Source organism: Triturus cristatus, chromosome 2_1 (genome assembly GCF_964204655.1).
Source record: "Triturus cristatus chromosome 2_1, aTriCri1.1, whole genome shotgun sequence".
Taxonomy (NCBI): Eukaryota; Metazoa; Chordata; class Amphibia; order Caudata; family Salamandridae; genus Triturus; species Triturus cristatus.
This window is the reverse complement of record NC_140581.1, coordinates 437,898,730-437,921,723: the sequence shown is the minus strand read 5'-3', so window position 1 is coordinate 437,921,723 and position 22,994 is coordinate 437,898,730. Positions and strand designations below refer to the sequence as shown.

Below are 22,994 nucleotides of genomic sequence, written 5' to 3'. Positions count from 1 at the left end.
TTCTTTGCTTTCAATCAATCACACGTTGTTACAGCTAGATACAGTACAATACCAAGGCACCTTTCACTTTGAATCACAATGACTAACTGGGCTAAGGGTCTTATCCAGTATCTATATTTGGCACATTCGTCTGGATGGATACATGAGCACTGTGTCAGTCCTATCACGAGTTCAGGCCCCACACAATAGCTTATAAATATACTGAAAAGCAATGGCAAAATAGTATAGCCAGTTGTCAAACACTGCTGATATGCTAAGAGACTCCCACAGGAGGACTGAAAATCAAACGTGGTTTGCCTTACCTGTAGTATCATCAAAAGGCAAGAAGCAGAGCTTTAGATGAGAAAATGTTATTTTTCTTTGCAGGATGGCCTGAACCATTCTTTTATTCTTATATTGATATTATTTGTATAGCACTCAGCCAGTGGGTCTTTAGGTGCAAGCCTTTTATGCACTACCTTTAACAGGGGAGTTGAGGGCCTCCCTAAAGGCAGGTAGGTTAGACACATACCATAAGGTATAGGTTAAGGATTGCAGAGCAAGGGGCCAAAGGTCGAAAAGGCTCTGTTGCGATAGATTTAAATCAGACCAGATTAATTCGAAGCAGCTTTTGTCTCTGCTCCTTCCAGATGAGAAGTACAGAGAAAAATCGGTCAACTAGTTGATACATTTGTACATACAACAACCTATTTTTAACCAGAACAGGTCTTTTACTGGAAGCTAATAGAGAAATCTACAAGCCTCTGAGATGTTCACCTTCTACCCAAGTTATTAAGCAGCCTGTCTCGTGCATTCTGTACATGCAACAACTGGTTTATCTGAGCCAATGACAGCCTCCAAAGAAGCAGTTGCAATAGTTCGGCTTTGAGTTTAGAGCAGCTCACACTTCCAGTTTGATGCTTGGATGACAGGATTAGAACATGTCTTAGTTTTAATAGTAGGTGAGAACATATGCCAAGACTTTTTTGACTTGAGCTTTAAAGGACGTCACATAATAAAAAATACCAGGATTTCTGACTTTAGTAGAAAGATATATCTCATTGTTAAGGATCTTTGGAATGGAATATGAAAGCAACCAGTCCTCCCATTAGTCCCTAAATGTGTAATCTCTTCTTTTTAACCATTCAGCTGATGAAAGTTTTTATTTAACCAAATGTCACTCTTGCTTAAAATGCTTTTAAGATCAGCTGTTGCAGTGGGACCATGGTTGCTGTATGCAAATTTCAGTATTGTCAGATTGCACTTTCACCTAGGAATCATTACGGATAACAAATAAAGTAGCCAGATAAATATGAGAGAAAGCTGGTGAGAATGCACCCCACAGAAAAGTGATCATTTCTCGGATTGAAAGAGGAGTGAGTTGCTCTCTGTGACTGATGAGACAGGAGGAGGTGAACAAGCTGATGAAACTGGTATTTGGCCAGGCCAGCAAGGACAATTCATTCAGCAGGATGAGATGATCCATGATATCAAAAGCTGCGGATAGAACCACTACCAGTATCCACAGTGAAATCACTGCACCAAAAGCATTAACATTAAATTAATGGAAAGATAAATGTATTTGATATTGTTAGTATGAGGTGATGTGATACGTTGCAGGGCCACCACCAAGGACTCCATGGTAAGGGCAAACAACAGGGGGGGAGGGGCTGGAGTGGTTACCCCTGCCTAGTGCCCCTATTCAGCCGGAACTACTCAGACACCACACCACCAAGCGTATATTGGCACAGGGATCAGTGTAAAGAAGGCAGACCCATTGAATAAATTTAGGGCCGAAGCCCATTCTACTCAGCACAAGCCAAAGGTAAGTCCAATTGAGGGAATCGAAACCTGCTCTATGACTAACAAAGCTAGTGTGTAGGTGTTGTCCGGAAGCTGTGAAACGTGGTAAACATGAGTTAGGTGTCTGAGATTATGGAGAGTGTTTTGCTTTGGGATAGACAGGATTGGTCTGTATGAACCAAGCCAGGCAGTAACGGAAGTAGGCGAGCCACCAGCACACTGCTAAGTAGTTTAGGAGTGATATTGTCAGGTATGTCGATGCCTTCATGGAATCTCTACCAGGTTTCGGTACCATCGCAATTAATGCCTCACACATAATGGCAGGTAGGGAATCAATATGCAGTACTTCTTCATATACCTCCAAAAGCCTGTCAGTCATCATCTCTGCATATTTGTGATAAAACTCCGAAGGTAAACTAGGGCTACCTGGAGTTTTCGCAGCTTCAAGTGTCAGATTGTGTCAAGTATCTTCTCTTTGGAGAGTGAACTATCCAGGGAGACTCTATCCTTCGGGAGGAGACTCTGCAGGGGATTATCTGCTAGGAATTGCTGCAAAGTTACTATGGAGGGGTTCAGCTGTTCAGCATAGGTATTACAGAGATGGGCGTGAAAAATATAATTAATGGCCTTCTGAGTACAGACTAGAGTCCCTACAGTTTTTTTTAGAGAGTCAGGATAGGAGACCGGGAAGCCTCCTACCTGACCAACTGGGCCAACAGGCCGCGTAAGTATGTTTTTCAAGTCTGGGCAGGTCCTCCAATTGTTTGGGTCTGACCGCCCGCCACACCGGTAGTTGTAGCAGCTGAGAAGGCAACAGCACCTCCAATCTCTTTAATTACCACTCGTGTATCAATGTCACTTTCCAGCTGCCGACGAACCCCATAGGAGTTCTTAATACAGGCACCTTGTATGACATCTTTCATAGCCTCCCAATCTAGGGCCCTAGTGCTCGCCAAGCCTCAGTTGTAGGCAAAATATTGCTCTAGCATTTGAGTAAAGGTCTCCCCAAATGGGGGATCATATAGGGCCTCAGTGCGGAGACGCCAGAGAGGGATCGCTGAAAGTCCAGGTGGACCTCCGAAGCTCACTAGGCTCAGGGAGTTGTCTGATAGGTATCTGGCTTGATGGGAGACTTCATGGTCAAAGGATACAAGATAATCGGCGAGAAAACAGTAATCAAGCCGAATATGGGTGTTGGCCGCAGGAGTGTAACAGCGGAACAACATTTCAGTTGGATGTCTGTCTCTCCAGACATCCCAGAGGTGCAAGCCATATATCATGTCACGATGCGCTGCGGTTGAATGGGGCTATGTATAGTTTTAGGGTGTTCCTGATCCAATATGCCGTCCAGGACACAGTTACAGTCCTCAGCTTGTATAACAGGGGTGTTTAAGTATGGGGAAGCTGCTTTTGTGACCACAGCATAAAAATCCAGGCAGCCAATATTTGGAACATAAGACATTGATAAAACAAATCTCTCTGCCATCTCAGGTTCCAAACAGAACATAACAGTCCTCCGGGTCGACAAAGTGGTTTCTATACCCGAAAAGGATACCTGGAGTCACCCAAACTAGTGCCCCACAGGTGTATTCTGACTATGAGGTAGGTTATACGTGTCCTCTCCAGCGTTTATGCATATAAGGAATATAGAACCCCCATACGAGTTTCTTGGAGGAATGCAAGAGATACTCTGTACCGTTTTAAATTGGCATAGACACCTCTGCATTTCTCGAACCGGGCAATATGCCTAACATTCCAGGTAATCAGTTTCAGCGTAGGAACAGCCATATGGTAAATGCACACACATTTTATACTTTCCAACAACACATAACCCAACAGCGAGTAACATCTAACCACCGGATAGGGCACATGTACAAGGGTGAAATCAGTATCTGAGCTCCTACCCACAATCAAGAACTTCTAATCTCTCGGAACTTCCCCCTAACCCTTTGGGCAGTGTGACCACCCACCCAGTCTAAACATAGACATGTTGCTAGTCAGTACACGTCGCTCCATTTCCCCCATCAATGCAATTCAATAAAAAGAAAAAGTACATAGAGAACTCTCCCCGCCCTTCCCCACAAAACCCAAAACATGGTGCTATACAAGAGGGTAGGTCATCAGAGAGGGGTGTCAGGCCAAGGCACTCAAACCCCTTCCCTGTGGCTACTAGCCTTTGGGTCATACCACCTCCAGCTGTTGAGCTATAATGTGAACCAACAGTGATGAAAATAGTATTACCCCGCATCCAGTCCGACCAGGACGCCAGAGTTCACAATACCTTACTGTATCAGTTCCCTAAGGCCATCTTTGGTGCGTGGCAACACTTGCAAAGGCTTCACAGGCAAACAAAAAGGCTACACAGGCAAAATAAAGGGGGGGTGAGCAGTCACAACACAAAGGTATGCAGTTGTGTGGGTCTATCCCACCTTCCGGTGGAACAAGGGTAATCCACATCTCAAATGCGAGTCAACGTGTCACTGAGTGAACCCTGGTCCGTTCTTTGTCCTAGGGAGTCTTTTCCTGAGCCTAGGGGTACTTCCGTGGTCCATAGGGTTCCATCTGGCCCAACCACGACACTCTCCGATCCGCGGTCATCCTCCAGGCTCTTCCAGTTCCCCTCCAATGCCTGCAACGCGCCGATTGATGCTGTGTATCAGGCAAATGGACTTGGGCCTCGGCCCGATGAACAGGGCAAGGCATCCAGACATTCACTAACGTTCTCCTGAAAGAAAAAGAACAGGGCATTCCCCTCGTGTTGTACTCTCAGTTTTGCTGGGTAAATTACATATTGAGGTCTCAAAGCCTCCTCTTGATTACAAGAAAGGCTTTCTGCTTTCCTGCACTCGCTAAGTACAGTCAGGAAATATAGCGATTGGGTGACTTTCGAACAGCAGTGGACCACGGGTGCGGATCCTTAGCAGGATGGTGTCATGGTCACAGATAATAAACAAACGTGCAATGGTCGTTCGGGGGGGAGGGGGGGGGGGGGCTTCCCGTAGGAGCCAGGGCCCCAAGCACCCGTTCGACCGTAAAAGGTTTTGAGAGTCTCTTGGGCATAAGGAATGATATGATCCAGTCCTCCAAGAAAAGTTTGGTAGACTGACCCTCTGCTCTTTCCGGGAACCCCATGAATCTTATGTTATTCCTATGGGAACACCACTCTGTGTTTTCCATTCTTTTATCCAAACAGGTTGTCAGTGTTTTAAGTTTGAGAACAGTATCTCGTACAGTGCGGACCTTCTGTTGCAGACAATCTACATTTTGTTCCATGGTCTTCACACGATCAGCAACTTTATGTAAATCAGTGCGTAAGAGATTGACATTGATAGTCAATTTTGTGAACCATTTCTTCTCGTGAGTTTTTAATTGCTGCTCCTAAGTCGCATCAGCTCTGGACTCTGCATTTCCATGTGCGTCAACCAAGGGACCATCCCTCGTCTGGCCCTCCGGGGAAATGGGTTGCGCATAGTTAATGATTTTATTTTTTTGAGTACGTTTGGGTCCCTTGTCTTTCAGCATGGTGAGGGTAGAGTGTAGATCAAACTGGAAGTGCCTGAAGTGCCGTTCCGTAGACTTGCAGCCATCTCCCCTACTTGTAGGTGGTTCAAGCTGAGTTCTGAGCCAGGACCCCTAGGCCCTGTCCACCACAGTAGTCCAAGACCACACACATCTGCCCACTGGGGCGTAGCGATGTCAGGTGCCCCCTCAGGTGCAGCCCTTTAGACTGGCTCTACTGCACCTATAGTCGGGCAAGCATGGCCTGTCGGCCTGGCAGCTCTACGCTGCACTATCTTTGCAAATTCCTTGAGCAACACCTCTCCATTCCCAGGCAGGCAGGCGGCACCAAATTAGGATTCTCTAACTCTGCTCCCTAGGGGACTTTCCCAGCTCCTTACCCGGCACCACTGGACAACAGCCACTCACTCTGACTGGATCCAATGGAAAAGAGCTCAGGGAGAGGCAGACCAGCAGGCCCCGGGACTACAGCTTGTAGATGTAGCAGCAGATATTGTCCTTGCCACTCACTCATACGATGGCTTTCCGCACTTCCTCAGGGCCGTAGCCCGCGCTCCAAGCACCAAACTGCTTGAAGCCAGACCTCTACGAGCCTCGCTCCTACAGTGTATTCCCGGTACTACTATTATGCCGCATCTCATTTTAGATACACTTGCACTTTGGTACACGCTGCTTTTAAGAAAACTAATTTTAATTGCACATCTCTTTAGCTCTTCCTTCTCTGTCGCCATCCAAGTGCTCCTCTCCTGGTCCAACACGGGCTCGCCCGATGAGTGGAGGGAGGCTGTGTTGAAGGACATGCCCTGAGACATTTACGGCAGAGACCGGAAAGAAGGGTGACTGTCTCGTGGCCAGAATCCCTATTTTAGTTCATGACTGGCGAGACGTGTAGCAGACGCGCTTGAAGCCAGACCTCTACGAGCCTCGCTCCTCGCTGCCAGTATTTTAGTTCATGGCTGGCGAGACGCGCTGCGGGCACGCCGATGGCACGCCAAAGGCAAGCCCGCCTGCATCCGTCGGACGCCTGGACCCCTGCTAGTCCTACCTCAAATATTTGTAATGCCGTGAATTCACAGTGCTCTTATACACGGGATGAACTGCTCACGATCAGAAATAATCTCTGTGAGTTCCTGACACACTCACACATTTTACCAGAAGGCCCTTTCTCATGCAGTGTGTGCACATTGCAGAGCATTGCTCCCATCCATACTCTGCCTCATGGACCTCCCCCTGAACAGATCAAAGGATCTGGGCCTTACGGGAAAATCCCCCATTGTCGTGTCCAGACCCAACCCACCAACATTGGCTGGAACTGCTTCTTTGCTAATGTCGGATCCCTCCCTAAACATGTGGTAAACATATGGGATCTCCTGACTGAAAATGATCCACACATTTGGTTTCTCACTGAAACTTGGATCAAACCATCCTCTAACCCCTCTATTGCAATGGCTCTCTCGGACGGCTATCGAATTCAAAAACTCGACAGTACCGGACGGGGGGGATGGCATAGCTTTAATATATAAGGAAGCCATTTCTATCTCTATTTTAGATCAGATGTGTACGGACGAAATAGAATACCTAGTTTTCAGACTGGACCTGCACACTCAACATAGCTGGAAAGAGGCTCTTGTTTATAGACCCCCAGGTCCGCTACTAGGTTTTACTAGCCAACTAATGGAATTCATTTTCCCACATGTCATTTCCACCCAAAACTTCCTACTTCTGGGGGATTTTAACATCCGTACTGAGAATGCCCTCAACCTTGACGCCATAGCTTGCCTAAAAGACCTGGTCACAATTGGTCTCTTGAAGATCAACAAAGCCCCAACCCATTCGGCAGGATACACTTTAGATCCTATTTTAACTAACTTCATGATTATCATCTGTGGGCAAATGTGCCCTCTGACCTGGTCTGACCATTCTCTAGTGAATTTCCAACGTATGAATCATAGTAATTTCTCCACCCCTACATCTTACGCCGCACGCTGGTAGAGACCTTGGCATAAATTGAAGCCCGACCAATTCCTGAACCCTTTTCGCTCCTGGAACATAGACACTAACATATTATAGTGTAGAAGAACAGCTAGCTCATTTCAATTCCATCGTACAAGCTACCATAGACAATGCAGCCCCTATGAAGCCTCAGACCCACCCTCTAAAATATACACCCACTAGCTGCTACTCCCCTGTCCTACGAACTGAAAAGAGCCAATGTAAAAAATTGGAACGGAAATGGCGACATTCGCACAGTGTGCAAGACAAAGAGAGATTTAAAGCCGCATTGTCCTCCTATCATAAAGATATTAAATCCGCTCGCAAGCTACATATTGCTCATCAGTTGGAACAAGTTGCGAACAATTCTAGGACCCTTTACCAGATCCTGAAGTCTTACACTAATCCCAGGGCTTGCGAAACTGTTGAAACTCCCTCACAGTCGCTTTGCGACAATATAGCTTCCTTTCTCACCCAGAAAATCGAGGCCATTTACCATAAAATCATCTCATCCAACGAAATTTCATCGTACCCTACTACAGTATAACCTGCCTCCCTTGACAACGCCACTCAGCTCCTCTGCTTTCCCTCATTCAGTCCGGTAGAGGTTGAAGCTCTCCTTACCAAAATTAAATCTGGTTCCCCCTTAGATATTACCCTCGTAAGAATCTCTTCCAGACTATCCACACAGTTAGCTACACCCATCTGTACCATTCTTAATAGTTCCTTGAGGGCTTGCAGACTCCCCCCAGAATGGAAAGCAGCCCAAGTTGTACCCATTCGTAAACATCTCAAGATAACCGCCACTGAGCTGTCCAATTACCACCCCATCTCCTTGCTCCCCCTTCAGAGCAAACTTATTGAAAAGCATATAAACAGACATTTGTCTGATTTTATTGAAACCTCTCAAGTCCGCCTTAATCGAGGTAACGGATAACATCAGAATGGCCCTGGATAATGGTCAGGCGGCACTGTTGGTGCTGCTTGACCTATCGGCGGCGTTTGACACCATCTCGCACCATATTCTACTGGAGAGACTTCAGGGCATTGGAGTACAGGGGGTTGCACTAAAATGGTTGACAGACTTCCTTACCGACAGAACTCAGACAGTCACATTGGGGACTTTTAGATCCAAAACCACAAAAGTTGCCAAGGGGGTACCGCAGGGCTCCTCTTTGAGCCCTACTCTTTTTTTACATTTATGTTACCCCCTTGGCCAAACTTATGAGGAACTTAGGGTTTAGTTCCATCTCTTACGCGGACGACACCCAGCTTCTCCTCACCTCATAAAATTAGCCCTGATATACAACTTATCTTCTCTGAGGGCATGAAGACCATTGCGGCCTGGATGAGGACCAACTTCCTCCAACTGAATGCCGAGAAATCGGAGATCATGTTGTTTGGAGGAGCGGCCATAAGCTGGACTCCCAGGTGGTGGCCGGAGGAGCTGGGCACGGCCCCCTCTCCCAAAGAAGTAGCCAAGAATCTAGGAATACGAATCAACCACAATCTCACTTTCGATGTCCACGCCACTACCACTGCTGGCACCTGTTACCACACATTCAACTTACTTACCTTCCTCGACAAAAAAAACATTGATGCAAGCCCTAATATTAAGCCGCCTGGACTATTGTAAAGCACTATTAGCTTCGGCAAACGAGGCCGCCTTAAACGAGCTCCAAGTTGTACAAAATACGGCTGCTCGACTAGTAACCAACGCCCCTCCCAGAACGGCTTCTATCCCACTTCTTAATAAACTCCACTGGCTCCCTGTGAGAAAGCGGGTGAAATTCAAGATCGGCTGCATTGTTTATAAAGCACTTAATGGTCAGGGGCCTTCCTACTTGTCCGACAAACTCATCAAGGACACTCCCCCCTTGCGGACCCTTAGATCAGGGTCCAAGTTACTTCTTTGTACTCCTAGAATTAAAATGGCTCGCAGGGGTGGCAAAGCATTTTCACATCTTGCCCCAACTTTCTAGAACGGACTGTCCCTCCAGCTCCACGATTGCTAGAGCATCCCTCTATTCAGGAAGCTCTTAAAAACCTTTCTTTTCCGAGTCCCTTGGGTCTGGCTGCAGCACACCGTCCCAAGTGCAGAGATACCCCCAATGGGGTGATTCAGCGCTGTAGAAAAATATATATATAATAAAGTGACTACGTGCACACAATGTCAATGAGTAGCAGCAAAATACTTCCACAAATAGCTGGAGTCAAAAACTGTCCATGAGAGATATGTACCTCTCTAAACTCCCTTTCTCACCTCAAATGCCAGAAATACCAAGGCAATCCATTTCGGTCTGGCATCTGGTGAGCGGGTCATGCTCCCATACTGTCTGCAACACGAAAAACAAAACCTCCATGGTGGGGGCCCCCGACTCTGCAGGGCGGCTACAGGAATAGAGAATCCGGACATGGAAAAATATATATATATATATATAACCATCTAGAGGCGGGGGTCCTCGTATCAGACAGGCAAATAGATGCCCCTCGGGCACCATGGAACCAAGCTGGTGTGTCCCACCGCCTCTTGTTGGAGCTCAAGGTTCTAGGCAAGGGGCCTGTACAAGACACAATGTATACGTTCTCCCGATGGTTAAGCACAGTGGAGGGTCAAACAGAGGCAGGCCTCACCCAGCCTAATATCTGCTCTGTGTGGCTTCCAAGAACCCATGCAGGCATAAAAGGGTCAAGACCCTTTGGAGTCCCTTAGAGACTCTATATTGACCCAAGAAGGGGCCGTCGATTCTTTACACGCCCCCAGGCACTCTTCAGGGGCCTGCACAATCCCCAACTGCAGCAGACAGTCAGGAGCAATGGTGGGTCCTGTAGCTACCAGACCCACCCAACCGCCGATCCATAGTGCTCGCCCTCCAACCACTCAAGCAGGCATCCGGGGGTCATTGCCCTCTGCTGTCCCCAACAAAGTCTATGGGGAATCAGAAGAGGGCTGTGGCTCTCTTTACAGGGCCCTCCGGTCACAGGCCACCTCCACGTGAGGCTCGCTCACACTCAGTATTGCACCTCGAGCAGGCTTGCCCCTGCGCAGCCGCTCGCCTCAGTTACACCACAGAGGGGCTCACCTGTATCTCACACAGGCTCTGAAGTCTTGAGAGTAGCTGGGGCCCACCCTCATCAGTTGTCCAGGGATTCACTGGGCCATCCTGTCACAGTGGGAAGAGGAGCAGCACTCAGAGTTAAAATGGGGGCAGCTCCTCCCTCCAGGCCCGCATCTAGATGAGGGGTGCAGCGCGGCTCAATGGACACCGTGGGCGCCCGTCATCTACTCAGGCTCCAAGTATTGTACTTTATCATAGCACTCTATACTCCTGACGCGGTTGCAAAGTACTCCAAAGAATTACCATCATTACAAGTTGCAACCCGGTTCATGGGCACATAATTTCTCTGCTGAGATGTGCCATGCATAAACACCCTTCAGATATAATATGCACACACTGGATGAAGGACAAAGATACCCAACTTGCACCACATATTTACATGAAAATAATCTACAGCAAAGGTTGGATCAGATTTGTGTACTTAGAATTGAAAGGCTTGTAACACAGTTCCAGTTTGTGTACAAGCAATGTGATTCCCCAAAGAGGTAAATCAATGTATTGGTACTGGTTAGCAAAGGCGTCTGTGATGCTCCTTAATAGAGGGGAATGTAGTGCTGACAGTAGTTCCTCTCTATTTCCATACATCAAAAGAAGAAATACCTTTTGTCTAGGCATGATCGTTTCACTTGGAACATTTGTCAGAAAAAAAAAACTGTATAAAAACTGAAAATAAAATTACCTTTCAAAAGGGAAACTTACCTTAAAGGTCCACAAAGAGTAAGGCCAAAAAACCACAGGAGTGAAATGATGCAGCTTGCCAAGGCATGTTTCACAATACTGATCCACTGCAAAATGACAAAGGGAATCCTTCATAATTTAGCATGAACATGAAGTATACAGATTCAAAATTTTCGTAATTTATTTTACAGTACACCATTCAAATTGGACACAAGCCTGAGTGCCACCTACGGCCCACTTAGAAGTCTAGGGTTTCTAGATTCTCAATGACGCAACTGAAACACAGATACATCTTGTATATGCAGTGCATGCAACCAATTCTGGCTGTGTTTTTATGGACACAACCAGAACTTTCCAGCCAATTTATGGCTGCACAACCAAAACTGTACAAATTGCAGTGCTTTGTTTTTTTTTTAACAAAAGGTAATATTAAATTACCACAATTGCTAACACAAAGCATGTACTTGTTTTTAACCATTATGTTATCGCCATATGTGTAACACCAAGTAGTGGTTTTAAATTCATGAAATAGTATTTACACATGACAAATGAATTTTTGCAGACTAACAATTAATGTGCGCCCTTTTGAGTGATGCGCAGCAGAAATACCATTAGTAAAAATCAAAATACGGATTCTCAATAATCTTACAGGACACTTACTGATCTGTGGTAAAGCCAGTTATGTGCTTTTTCGAGAGGAGACTTGGGTCTGCTACTGTAAAGCACACTGCATGACAGTTCAAGATAACTAGCAGGCCTCATTTTGCGTCAATATAAATTTATTTTAGTATAGACACGCACTCCAGGTATAAACCACAAAAAGAAACTCTACCTGAAAAGTAAATATAGGGAAATTCTGAACTCCAGGAGTTACAACTCAAAATATAGACCTTGGGAGCTGTTGGAAAAGGAATTACTCATATCCTTCACCAATACAGGCAAACATCTCACCTTAGAATAAAATTTAAAAGTAGCAGATAGGTAAAATTAAGCAGGTCCAAAGAACTAGACACTGAACAGGCATCAAGTATCTCCACCTGCTGCAAGGTGAGTTTGGTTTCCCTAAAAAGGGCTTACCCTTGCAGCAGAATTTTAAGACCCATGAAAGTTGTAAAAGTTGAAAACAAAGAATCAGATATCACATTCCAAGATGCACATACAACTAGCTAACTGTGCCCATGGAATAACACTGTTTCATTGGACTGTGTTGTAATGGCCTCTCTCCCTCTATTCAAAAGCACTCTACAGGGGTACTAAATTAGGATGCTCTGGTGGCTTCAGAAGTTGCAATGGTTCAAGTGGACTTTCCAGAACATGGTCCACCATAATTGCAAAATCAGAAGGGAAGCAATTGGTATGCGATCCTCCAAGTCTGAGCCTACCCATAAACCTATCCATGATAATGTCACCCCTTTTCATAAATTATGCGGAGGAATCTTCACAAAAGCAGCAGCAGGTACTCAATATTGGGATCTAGTACAGATCACGTTTCTGATCTGGATCAGCTGCTGATAGCAGATTCATGTGCTTCTAAGCCAGAAAAATCAAGGCATAAAAAGAAGTTGGAACTGGGCCTTGAGTGATGGAGGGCTCAGACGTACATGCACCTGAGGCGCCCAAAAGGAAACAAGATTCTAGTGGACACAAAAGTAAAAAGTGAGATGTTATACATGGGGAAAACAACTTAGGTGTGTAAAAAACACAAATTCACATCAAATTAAATCAACATATTTTTTCACCCGTAAATTTAATCATCCAACTGTGGAAAATCCACTAATATTGTGGTTTTTCAGCAATGAAATGGTTTGAGAGGTAAGGTTGGGAATATGTGTTCCCAGCAGAAAAGCATTTCGGTAATTTGCGCACCTGTATCTAGAACAATAAACAATTTACACAAGTGTGCTAATTGGGTAAGAAAAATACCCCATTTTTAACAGGGTTGCAGGGGAAGACAACCTTAAAATATATTATCCATGAGGAGAAAATAAGAAAACATAGGATGGCTTTGCAACTTAAACGTAATTGCAAATGAGGAGCATTTCAACTAGTGGTAAATCAGTTGACTTAATGATAGATGTACATGTAGAAATTTACAATTTTTATAGATTACTACGTACAGTCTTTGAAATGTTTGTCAGTGCCCTAAAAAAAATTATTTTAGGAAAATAGTAGGTGTAAATCCACAAATCCCAATGTTATTATTTTCATTGGGAATTGTCCATGTTTTTCTATATCACAGGCCAATAATACACAGCCAATAATAAAGAGAATAAGCATTAGATCAACATGTATGAGGTTAACAATGTTGTGGAGAAGTTATGAAAGACAAGTTAACATACACATACTTGCACAGGGAGCTCTGACTATGCTCTGCAGAAATTACATAAGAATGACACAATTACATGCACTACAACCCAATGGACAGGCATACATTCAAAAAGATATGTGATGCAGTTGGCTGTCAGGTACTCAACAGCACTTCCAACCAAGGAACACCACACACACACACACATCTGCTGTGCAATGGGCATACCTATGCCCCATAGACTGTGAATGTCAATTGGTAAAGCTCTCCACTTCTAACCCACAAATATTAAAATCATTCACACATCTCAATGAAAAAGAACTAGTCACCTATTCTTAGAAACTAAACAAAAGAGGAGACTGTCAGAAGGCAACACAAGGCCATACATACCAATCACAAAACGTGTCTTGTACTAGTAACAAAGATGTACACTGAGCAAGTGATTTATTGTTTCATTGTATTTGTAGGTATTCAGATTGTCATAGCATTGTACTCGGACATATTCAGAAGGCCATCCACACAATGTCAGCAGCATCGCTTACCTGTTGCCTTGTAACAGTTTTCCCAGATGAAAATGGCTTTTGAAACAAAACCATTAAAATTGCAGATCTGAATTGGGGGGGTAAAATAAACATTATTAATGTGTGGTGTAAAAGACTGAGTGACGCAAACTGTATAGTCACTGTTCATGATTAAAGACAGAACCAAGTTAACTGCAAATTTACATCACCAAATTCTTACTATGATAGTTGGTTTATAAACGGCACTGAGCCATAAAGGGACATCATATAATGTTGTTTACCAGTAAATATTTTTCAGTCTTTGCTGAGGCTGCCTCAAATGTGGGATTAAAAAAACAACAACTTGCGGTAGGGAAGGAACTAATGTGGCAGGAGGAACCAGGGAGGAGCCCAGTGAATAGACTAAGCTTCCTCAAAATACTAATTTCTTGCCATCTAGAGGATTAACAGTGCATAAAGAGTAGCCCTTACTGTGCATCAAGCCGGCTGGCCATGAAAGCATTGACAGAGTAATCAATGTGGAGATAGGAAAAGCAGGGCAGGAACACGACAGCAAAGGAGGAAGAACTGGGAGATGGAAGGATAGAGAAAATAAAACTGTATGTGGGAGTAAGGCTTGAGGAGAGAGCTCAGGAAGTTGCAATAAATACGGCGCAGAAATAGTAAGGCCGTTTCCTTATATGATTTTACTAAATGTAGGTGCCTGGATTTTTGGCCCAGTAGCATACAGAATTTAAAGCGGTATCGGGACTGAGTAGACAAGTATAATTTGGTCCATAAGCACTCCTACTTTGCTTAAATAATTGTATGTATACTCTTCTTTAGTTGGCGTAATTTCATGATTCCTATCCACAAAATGTGAAATTTTTGATAAGTATCTAACATTTTTATATGGCTTTTTTTGTAGGTAGTAGAAAGTCTTGTTTGTTGCTCAAGTACTTATTATTACTTATTATAAGTAATTAAGTATTTTATTTTTAACTTCAAGTGTTGAAGAAAGAAAATTAAAGAGTTTGAAGGAGGGTTTCCCAAACCACTACTGGTATGCTGTTCTTACTAGTATTAAATACAATTAATATGAAAAACGAAAGTACTTCCAGATGTTGTTGTGATAGAGTAATGGTTAGAGTTTGCGGATTTAGGAGTTTTTTGGATTAATATAGCCAGGCCCCTACTTAGTATGACCAACTGGATTTTGGTTGCAAATACTTTGTGCATGTAAACATATGAAAGGTGGAGAGAAGTCATATTCCAAGTTTTTCAAAAACAGATAATATGATACTGATTAAGATAATTTAAAAGTTCTGATCCATACAGTCCTATTTTCTTTTCAAACCCAGCATTATTTCATGAGCGAATTAACGTCCTACTGGCCAAGTGTTGTAGTGATGTAGTGATGGGTCAGGAAATTATTACTGCTCTGTGGGAGGGTTGATTCATGGATAGAGTGATAGTTAGGTTACGCACTTCATTTGATTGGAGAACATCAGGATCTTTGTAGACTGTACTCTTGTTCTGATCAGTTATCTTTGCACTGAATAGAGCCAATCATTCCTACTTTAAACACAGATATTTTTGATTTGGGATAGATTTTATTAAGATATTCCACTCAGCGAATTCAGTTTCCCTTTGTTGAAACAGAATGATCATATTACTATTTGACCAAGTTGTACAAATAAATTCCATATTAAGTGGTTTATCCATGATAAATATAACTCTGTTAAGATCTTGGGAATTGGTGTTGCTGAATTCCTCGAAGGATTTAAAAATGTCAAGCAGGCCTTCTGAGTCATAGGGTGCAGATCAATTTGGTATATTTCTGGTTCTCTGTTGGCAGTGTTAGGTTGAGCAGAAGAAGGACTAAAAATAGGTTTTGCACAATTAAAGTTTTTTCCCCAAGATGTTTTTTCTCTTTCTTCTTAGAGGTCAAAAGAGATAGCATATTTTTTTCCTAAGAGCCACTTACGGAAATGTAGCTTGAAAGGTCTCTCTCCTTTCGGAGCTTTTTTCTGTGCTTTGTTGTAAATAATTTGCCCCTTGCTGCGATCTAGCTCAAGGGGCACTTAATGAAACGCTAATGCCTTCCCAGAGCTTGAAATGCTATCAGCAATCCCTTGTAACAGTTTATTTTGTGTAGATCATTTAGCTGGATTAAGTGTAGTAGTACTGGTGACTACCTTTCCTGTACCATCACCTTTAGAACTTATTTTTGTTTGTTTGAGGTGCCTTCGTATTGCATGCCTAACTTAGGTTATGGAGATCTAGGTGTTCTTTAACACAACTTGCTGATATAATATAGTTTCCATGTGCACTAGAGATTACTTTATTTCAGTTATCTTGCACATCCAGAATGTGTTCCTTTATGCACTGATAGGTTCTGAATTCTTGTTCTATTTTTCTTGAAAAATAGGAAATACTGTAATATTTGATGTAGTAATACGATGGGCTCTATCCCCTACTTTGTATCAGGTTTTTGTTTAGTCTCCTTAGGTTTTTAGCCTACATTTGCGGGTATATTGTTGAAATTTAGCATCCATAGGAGAGACAATAGCAGTGATAGTATGCACTTAGTTGCTATTTGAAAAAATTGGGGAGTTACATGTTATTATTCTGTCAACTGATTTACCAGAGGTGCCAAACCTGGAATTGTCTGACCTCGCTTCTGTGTAGAGCTGTTATGGCTGAAAGTGTTTTTAATTTGAAAGTTACAAGAACCCTTATTCAAAGAGAGCTGGATGACTTCTTATTCCGATGTCTTAAGTCCGGTCTCACCCAAAAGTGTTTTCCAATGCTCTGAGTACAAGATTGTAGATGTTTTACTAATTTTCCTAGAAGTAATTGGATTGAATCCATTATATCATCAAATCTCAGTGCTGAATGAATGTTAAGTGGAAACAACCCCATCAGACATCATCAATGGATTTTGAATCTTTAGAGATTTTTTTTGCAGTGCTACTTGTTCCAATAATGACTGATTCAACAAGGTATCAGAAATGTTTATAACTATGTTACGGACAGCTACAATTACAGTCACAATTGGGAACGTGGAAGGTACACCGTCAATGTTCAGACATTGATATTGCTCTAGAAAGGTAAATTAATATATGCATCGGTAAGAAATCTGAGTTATCTTCCAGACTATGCATTGATTGCATGTTAATAGATTCATGAGTGACAGTCAGTACATCCATTACCATTATTAAATCAGTTATCAAATTAATTAATTCACAATTAGCAGCTCCAATAACCACATAACCTTACTGAGCTGCATTAATTGACTTTTACAAATCATTGTAATTAGTTCCAGAAGATAATACTGATGCTTTTATAGGGTTTGTAGCTTTAATCTGTATTTCCCAGGCAATGATATTAATAAATCTAAGTGTCACAGGTGTGGCATTTGTTTATTGGATTGAGTATCAACAGTAGAATCTTTATGTTTATGCACAGCGACAACACCAACATTGTCTTTACTAGGCGTATTATTTAGTGGAGCACGGGTAGCTGAGAAACGAGTTAGAATTGTTTGCTGTTTAGAAGTTTTTGTTCTTTCTACTGAATCAGTTTATTTATGAGCCCTTTGTGTTTACTAAGAGGCAATAGTAGTAAAAGTGGTAATGGCAGTAGCGGTAGCAATAACGTATGGTAAAACTGCTGCTATAGCTCAGGTGTGCATGTCTTTTGAACTGCATTTTATTATTTTCTGAGATCTGCTCAACATAATTATATACAATGAAATATAAGAAAATTGATGATGAGAAGTTAAATTCTCTTATACAGCAGGAACTTTTTGCAGATCAAAATGGTGAGGCTCAGCCGTTTGACTCTACTCAACTCCCCGTCAAGCACAAGCTGCACTGGGTGCCACCTCTCTGCCCGCCCAGCTCCTTGCCCACTACAATCCAGTCAGAATCTGATACGTGAACCTGAACACTTTGTACCTGTGACCAATGCTCGCGGGTAACCAATTAAGGGCAGGGAGTTGCAGGCTTAGGCAATCTCACTGGTCATGTTTGTGCAGCAAGTTGGAAGCACAAAGAAGTGATCACAGCAGCTCTCAGCAGGATAGAAAAGGTCATGAGCACACACTGTTTCCTTTAATCTGCTCTTGCTTAGGTAAAAAACTTGTGATCTTGTTTTTCTTTTCTCAAAATTTCTTTATCTCTTTTCTGGGCATAAGAATTAAGCATTACAGCACAAGACGGCAGGAACCCACATTTGAAACAGAGATGCCAAAATTCAGTACAGAGTCATACACAGTGGCTGCTAATATAGAAACATGTTAATGAAATGCCTGTATACAATAAGGCCATGTAGCACATTACAAAAGACATTGTACGTGCCCCAAACAACTCCTCCCCCCCCCCAAATCCCAAAGCTTGTGTTCTTTTAACAAACGTTTGCAAAAATGATAGTGTCAACTGAAGTCAATATCAGTCTCAAGTCCCCACCTCAACTTACTACAATCACCACACCTAGCTACATTATTCTTTCTACTTTCAACTCCCTCCAACGGGAGGTGGCTCAAGAGGTGGGTACACCGCATACAGCACCAGCTGCCATCTTCACTTATCAGCACACAATAACCAAGCCACCGGATATAACAATGTGCAGAATCAGATCCCTTTCCTTCCAATCCCTAGAACGAAGAGACATCTAGTAGTATACAAGGTGGAGACAGGAAAGGAGGCAAAGGTGCCCGCCACCCAAACCACCTATCCTGGTTCCAACGAAGGACACAGAAGGAGCACTTTGGGGGGGGGACGAGAGAGGCGGGCAATCTTGTGGGGGGGAGGCATGAGCAGTGAGTATCCACTTGGAGCATACCTTTGAAGCATCAATAATTAATTTAAAAACAAATATATATCTGATTTATTTTCTTCTTGTAATAGCCTTAAAATCCTTTTCCTTGTCATAACTGGGCTTTGCAGTGTTTTTCGGTAAAACCTTGCTGATCATGTTTTTCAGTAATCACATGATCTCAAATAAAATCTCTCCTCACAAACATACAGGAAAACATCTGGCCACTATCTAAATGGGTTGCTGAACCTGGGCTCGTCCCTGAATGGAAAACTACTACAGAAAGCTAACCTTTAAGAGAGGGAAAGGGAAGAAAAACTATGAAAATGTTTTTAGATTTACATTTTATAAATTAGAAATTTGCACAAAAATAAGTAAAATCTAAAACAGCAAATACCTCCATGACAACTCACAAAGAATAACAAGCATTGGTATATCCAATAGGTCTTGCCTTTGGGACATTATAAGTGTTTAGCCAAGCAACAGTTGATGTTGCACCAAGGGTATTGTGCTGCAGAATTAAATACTTATAAGGTCCCAAAGGCGAGACCTATTGGCTATGCCAATGCTTGTTTACAATACAGCGATGCATCTCCGCAGGGTCATTATAAATATATTAAATAGTGTACTTATTATTTTCAGCTTTAAGAGGCCCAAAGGTTTGGGGGGTGATAGGCTCCTTTGTCAGGCCCGGCAGACACGGGGGCAGAGAAAGACATTTTGAATTGGGGACAGGGAGGAAGGTGGAAGAGGCAAGATAGAGAGAAGACAGAGGGAAAGAGGAGCAGGGAAGCATAAAGAAAGGATGAGATAGGGAAATGGTAAAAGAAAGGTGGAGATGGGTGGAAAAGGCATGACAGGCAGAGAGAGAATACAGGAAAGAAGGGGGAGAAACCAGGTGGAAGTAAAAAAGGGAGAAGGAGAGAAGAAAGAGGCTGAGGCAATGAGAAGGTGAGGGAGCCATCATTAGCACATACACACAGGAAGCAGTCACTCTATGGTAGAGTGCAGCGTGATCGCTATGCAGATAAACATGTAGTGTGAGCCACCACAACTGACTCTGGACAATTACAAAAAAAGTCTTGCGATGATCTGTGCAAGGAACGAGTTTTGCGCATGTGCAGAGCAGCGCTACAATACAGCGATGTATCTCCGCAGGGTCATTATAAATATATTAAATAGTGTACTTATTATTTGCAGCTTTAAGAGGCCCAAAGGTTTGGGCGGTGATAGGCACCTTTGTCAGGCCCGGCAGACACGGGGGCAGAGAAAGACATTTTGAATTGGGGACAGTGAGGGAGGTGGAAGAGGCAAGATAGAGAGAAGACAGAGGGAAAGAGGAGCAGGGAAGCATAAATAAAGGATCAGATAGAGAAATGGTAAAAGAAAGGTGGAGATGGGAGAAACCAGGTGGAAGTAAAAAAGGGAGAAGGAGAGAAGAAAGAGGCTGAGGCTAAGAGAGAGGTGAGGGCAACGGGCCGAGGCAGAGTGGGAGACAGAAAGTTGAGAACAGAGACAGTAGAATGGGAGGGGGAGAAATGGAGAGAGAGCGCGAGACAAAGAGAGAGAGAGCGAATGAGAAGGGAAGATTTGTTATGGAGGGAAAGAGAGAGAGTGAACGAGAGAGGGATGGGGTTACCAGGGCGCTAATGGCGCGTGTGCCCCGGAAGCAGTTAGAACGCTGGGGTTCAGGTCTTCAAACCTCCAATGAGTGGGTGCGGGAGCCATCATCAGCACATACACACAGGAAGCAGTCACTCTATGGTAGTGTGCAGCGTGATCGCTATGCAGATAAACATGTAGTGTGAGCCACCACAACTGACTCTGGCCAATTACAAAAAAAGTCTTGCGATGATCTGTGCAAGGAACGTGTTTTGCGCATGTGCAGAGCAGCGCTACGCACAAGCCTAACGTGTGAGTTTATAAAACTTCAAAAAGTTGTTTAATTCATTTTCCGTCTCTATATTGTTTTAGTTATATCACTTGCCTCTGCAAAATGCCACATTGAAGCGTGATGAAAAGAAGGGCCCGTGTTTGAAGTAGATAAGACACATTAACCCCGACGGCACAGATAACACGAGGAGAAGGCGCATGGAATTTTCAAAGAGATTCGAAAAGAGAGGCACACAAGGCTTAATGAGCCTTGACAGAAACCCACATGGCGGCTGCGCACATGCGCGTGAACGCAAGCTTGAGGCCAGCAAAAGCCTCTGGCAGCACTTTCAACAAGGTAGGTGTGGGGCGGAAGCACACATGAAGAACACACAGTGTAGGTGTGGGGAGAGAAGAACACAGGGCGGTGGAGAAGCACACAGGAGAATGAGAAGGACACAACATTGACAACAACACGGGAGCAGGTCAGATACACACACATGGATGAGAACAACTTGTAGCATGAGGTGGGTGCGGAGAAATACAGACAAGATAAACACAGAGAGTGGGGGTGGCCATTTGCAGGAGCACATGGGGGAAAGGAGGAGAGAGGTGAAAAACACATGCACTCTCATGAACTGCTCAACCAAAAAGTAAAAAAATCCCTAAAACTGTCCAGTGGAAGGATAGAAGACAGGCAATCAGAGAGAATGTAAAAAGGCTGGACTCCAGGGGAGGGACAAACACAAGATGGGCATGCTGGGACAAGGAAAGTGAGAGTGACAATATAGCCAACCAATAGGAAACAATGGGCGGCTGCAAACCGCTCTAAATTCTTGATGAGCCCACAATAGGCCATGTGCAACCATCTTCTCCCTCTCACATAATAATAAAATGCACGATACAACTGAAATGCTCGTTACAATACATCACCAGTAAAACAGTCAGATGTAATTATTTTTAATTTCACAATATTTATTGCAAGCATATAGTGGATTGGTCGTGTAGCTGCTGGTTTTCTTTTTGATTTTGTGGCGCTTGCAATAAAAAAATACCCATTGCAACAGCTTGCCAAGTCCAGATACATTGGGTATGCCAATGCTTGTTTGTAGTGGCTCGGCTTCCTCTTTGCACCCCGTGGGCTGTCTCAGCTGAGGTCTCATAGTGAGGCGCATGAAGTTTAAGCTGCCCAATTCTAATTAAGATGTTGGCACCTCCCTAAGATTTGGTGCAAATAATGTTCGCTTCTGTGTTCAAGCATGTGGTGTGAAGCGCTATTTACACTTTGTTCACTTCCCCGATCATTGTTACCAGACCAGTAATACCGGTAGCAATAGAAAGTGCAAAAGTAAAAAGAAATGTGAAACCAATACAAAGAAAGATGACGTAAAAGCCGCTTAAACGCGATTCCTTCATTTTTGGGGTTATTGATTCATTGGCTGCAAAAGCAGCTTTCGAATTATATTCACGACAAGAGACAGCAGGGGGATTCTTATCAACGTGGTCATTTAAAGGACTCTTTCATTTGCCTTTCAAAATTATTTAATTGCACAGAAATGTGAGTTTTTACCTGATTAGCATAAAAGAAAGCAAAGTATGTACATGTCGTGAACTACAATGGCGAAAAATCAGGAATGAATGGAAAATATAAAAACTACAAGTCCGATAATGCCTCTGGTGAAATGAATCCCTCAACGTGGGCCAAGCACTTTTAATTGTTGAATGAACTCATTTGTCGGGGTATCTCTAGCGCTTTCAAGCATATGAAAGTGGTCCGTCAGAGCCTTGATTCCTGCGCAGGGGTGCGTGCGCCCCCGAAGAGGCTATTCTGTCCCTTGCCCTTAGAACTGCGTCATTGTTTACACTGTGAGTAGATGTTTTTTTGTTGACAAAGATTAAAGAAAAATAAACATATGTTTGTGAAGACTTACAGTGCTGAGAAGGAATGACTGACAACTGAGAGACTACGAATACCATGATGCAAAGCGTGAAATGAATCTAAAGGGGGCTGGACCTGCCCAACCTGAAAAGCGTGTGATCTGCAATTACTTTGCATCAATTTCATTTCCTGTGTTGTCATTGGGACATCCTTTGCAGCATTACATTTAAATATAGCACCGAGAAGCGATCCAGTCTATACAGAGCTCTGTGAAACTAGAATTTCGCACTCAATGCTAACAAATCGCAGCGAGGAACACAGGGAAATAAATGATTTTTCATGCAAACTCACCCCCAGCCTCATGTACCTCTGGCGCTATTACCGGACTGGTGGTCTGAGCACCTCTTAATGTTTTTAGGCGCTATGTGTGTGGTTGGGGGTTAGGGGTTTGGCTTTGAACACATATGGGCAGCATTGTAAAGAACAGGAGTGACCAAGAGTGTCTGAACTGTTTTGTTTGTTTAAAA

The 22,994-nt window shown here is 43.4% G+C and overlaps 1 protein-coding gene across 2 annotated transcripts in view; it reads right to left on the bottom strand.

Annotated features, from left to right (window-relative positions):
• The window catches only part of SLC30A5 (solute carrier family 30 member 5), a 427,281-nt gene that overhangs the window by 344,195 nt on the left and 60,092 nt on the right, over positions 1-22,994 (bottom strand). For both annotated transcript variants that reach the window (XM_085632130.1, XM_085632138.1), the window contains exons 3-4: positions 13,938-14,004; positions 11,112-11,197 (exon numbers count right to left, since the gene is read on the bottom strand). In XM_085632130.1, the coding sequence (XP_085488256.1) occupies positions 11,112-11,197; positions 13,938-14,004 (153 nt within the window). The remainder of the gene's footprint in view (positions 1-11,111; positions 11,198-13,937; positions 14,005-22,994) is intronic.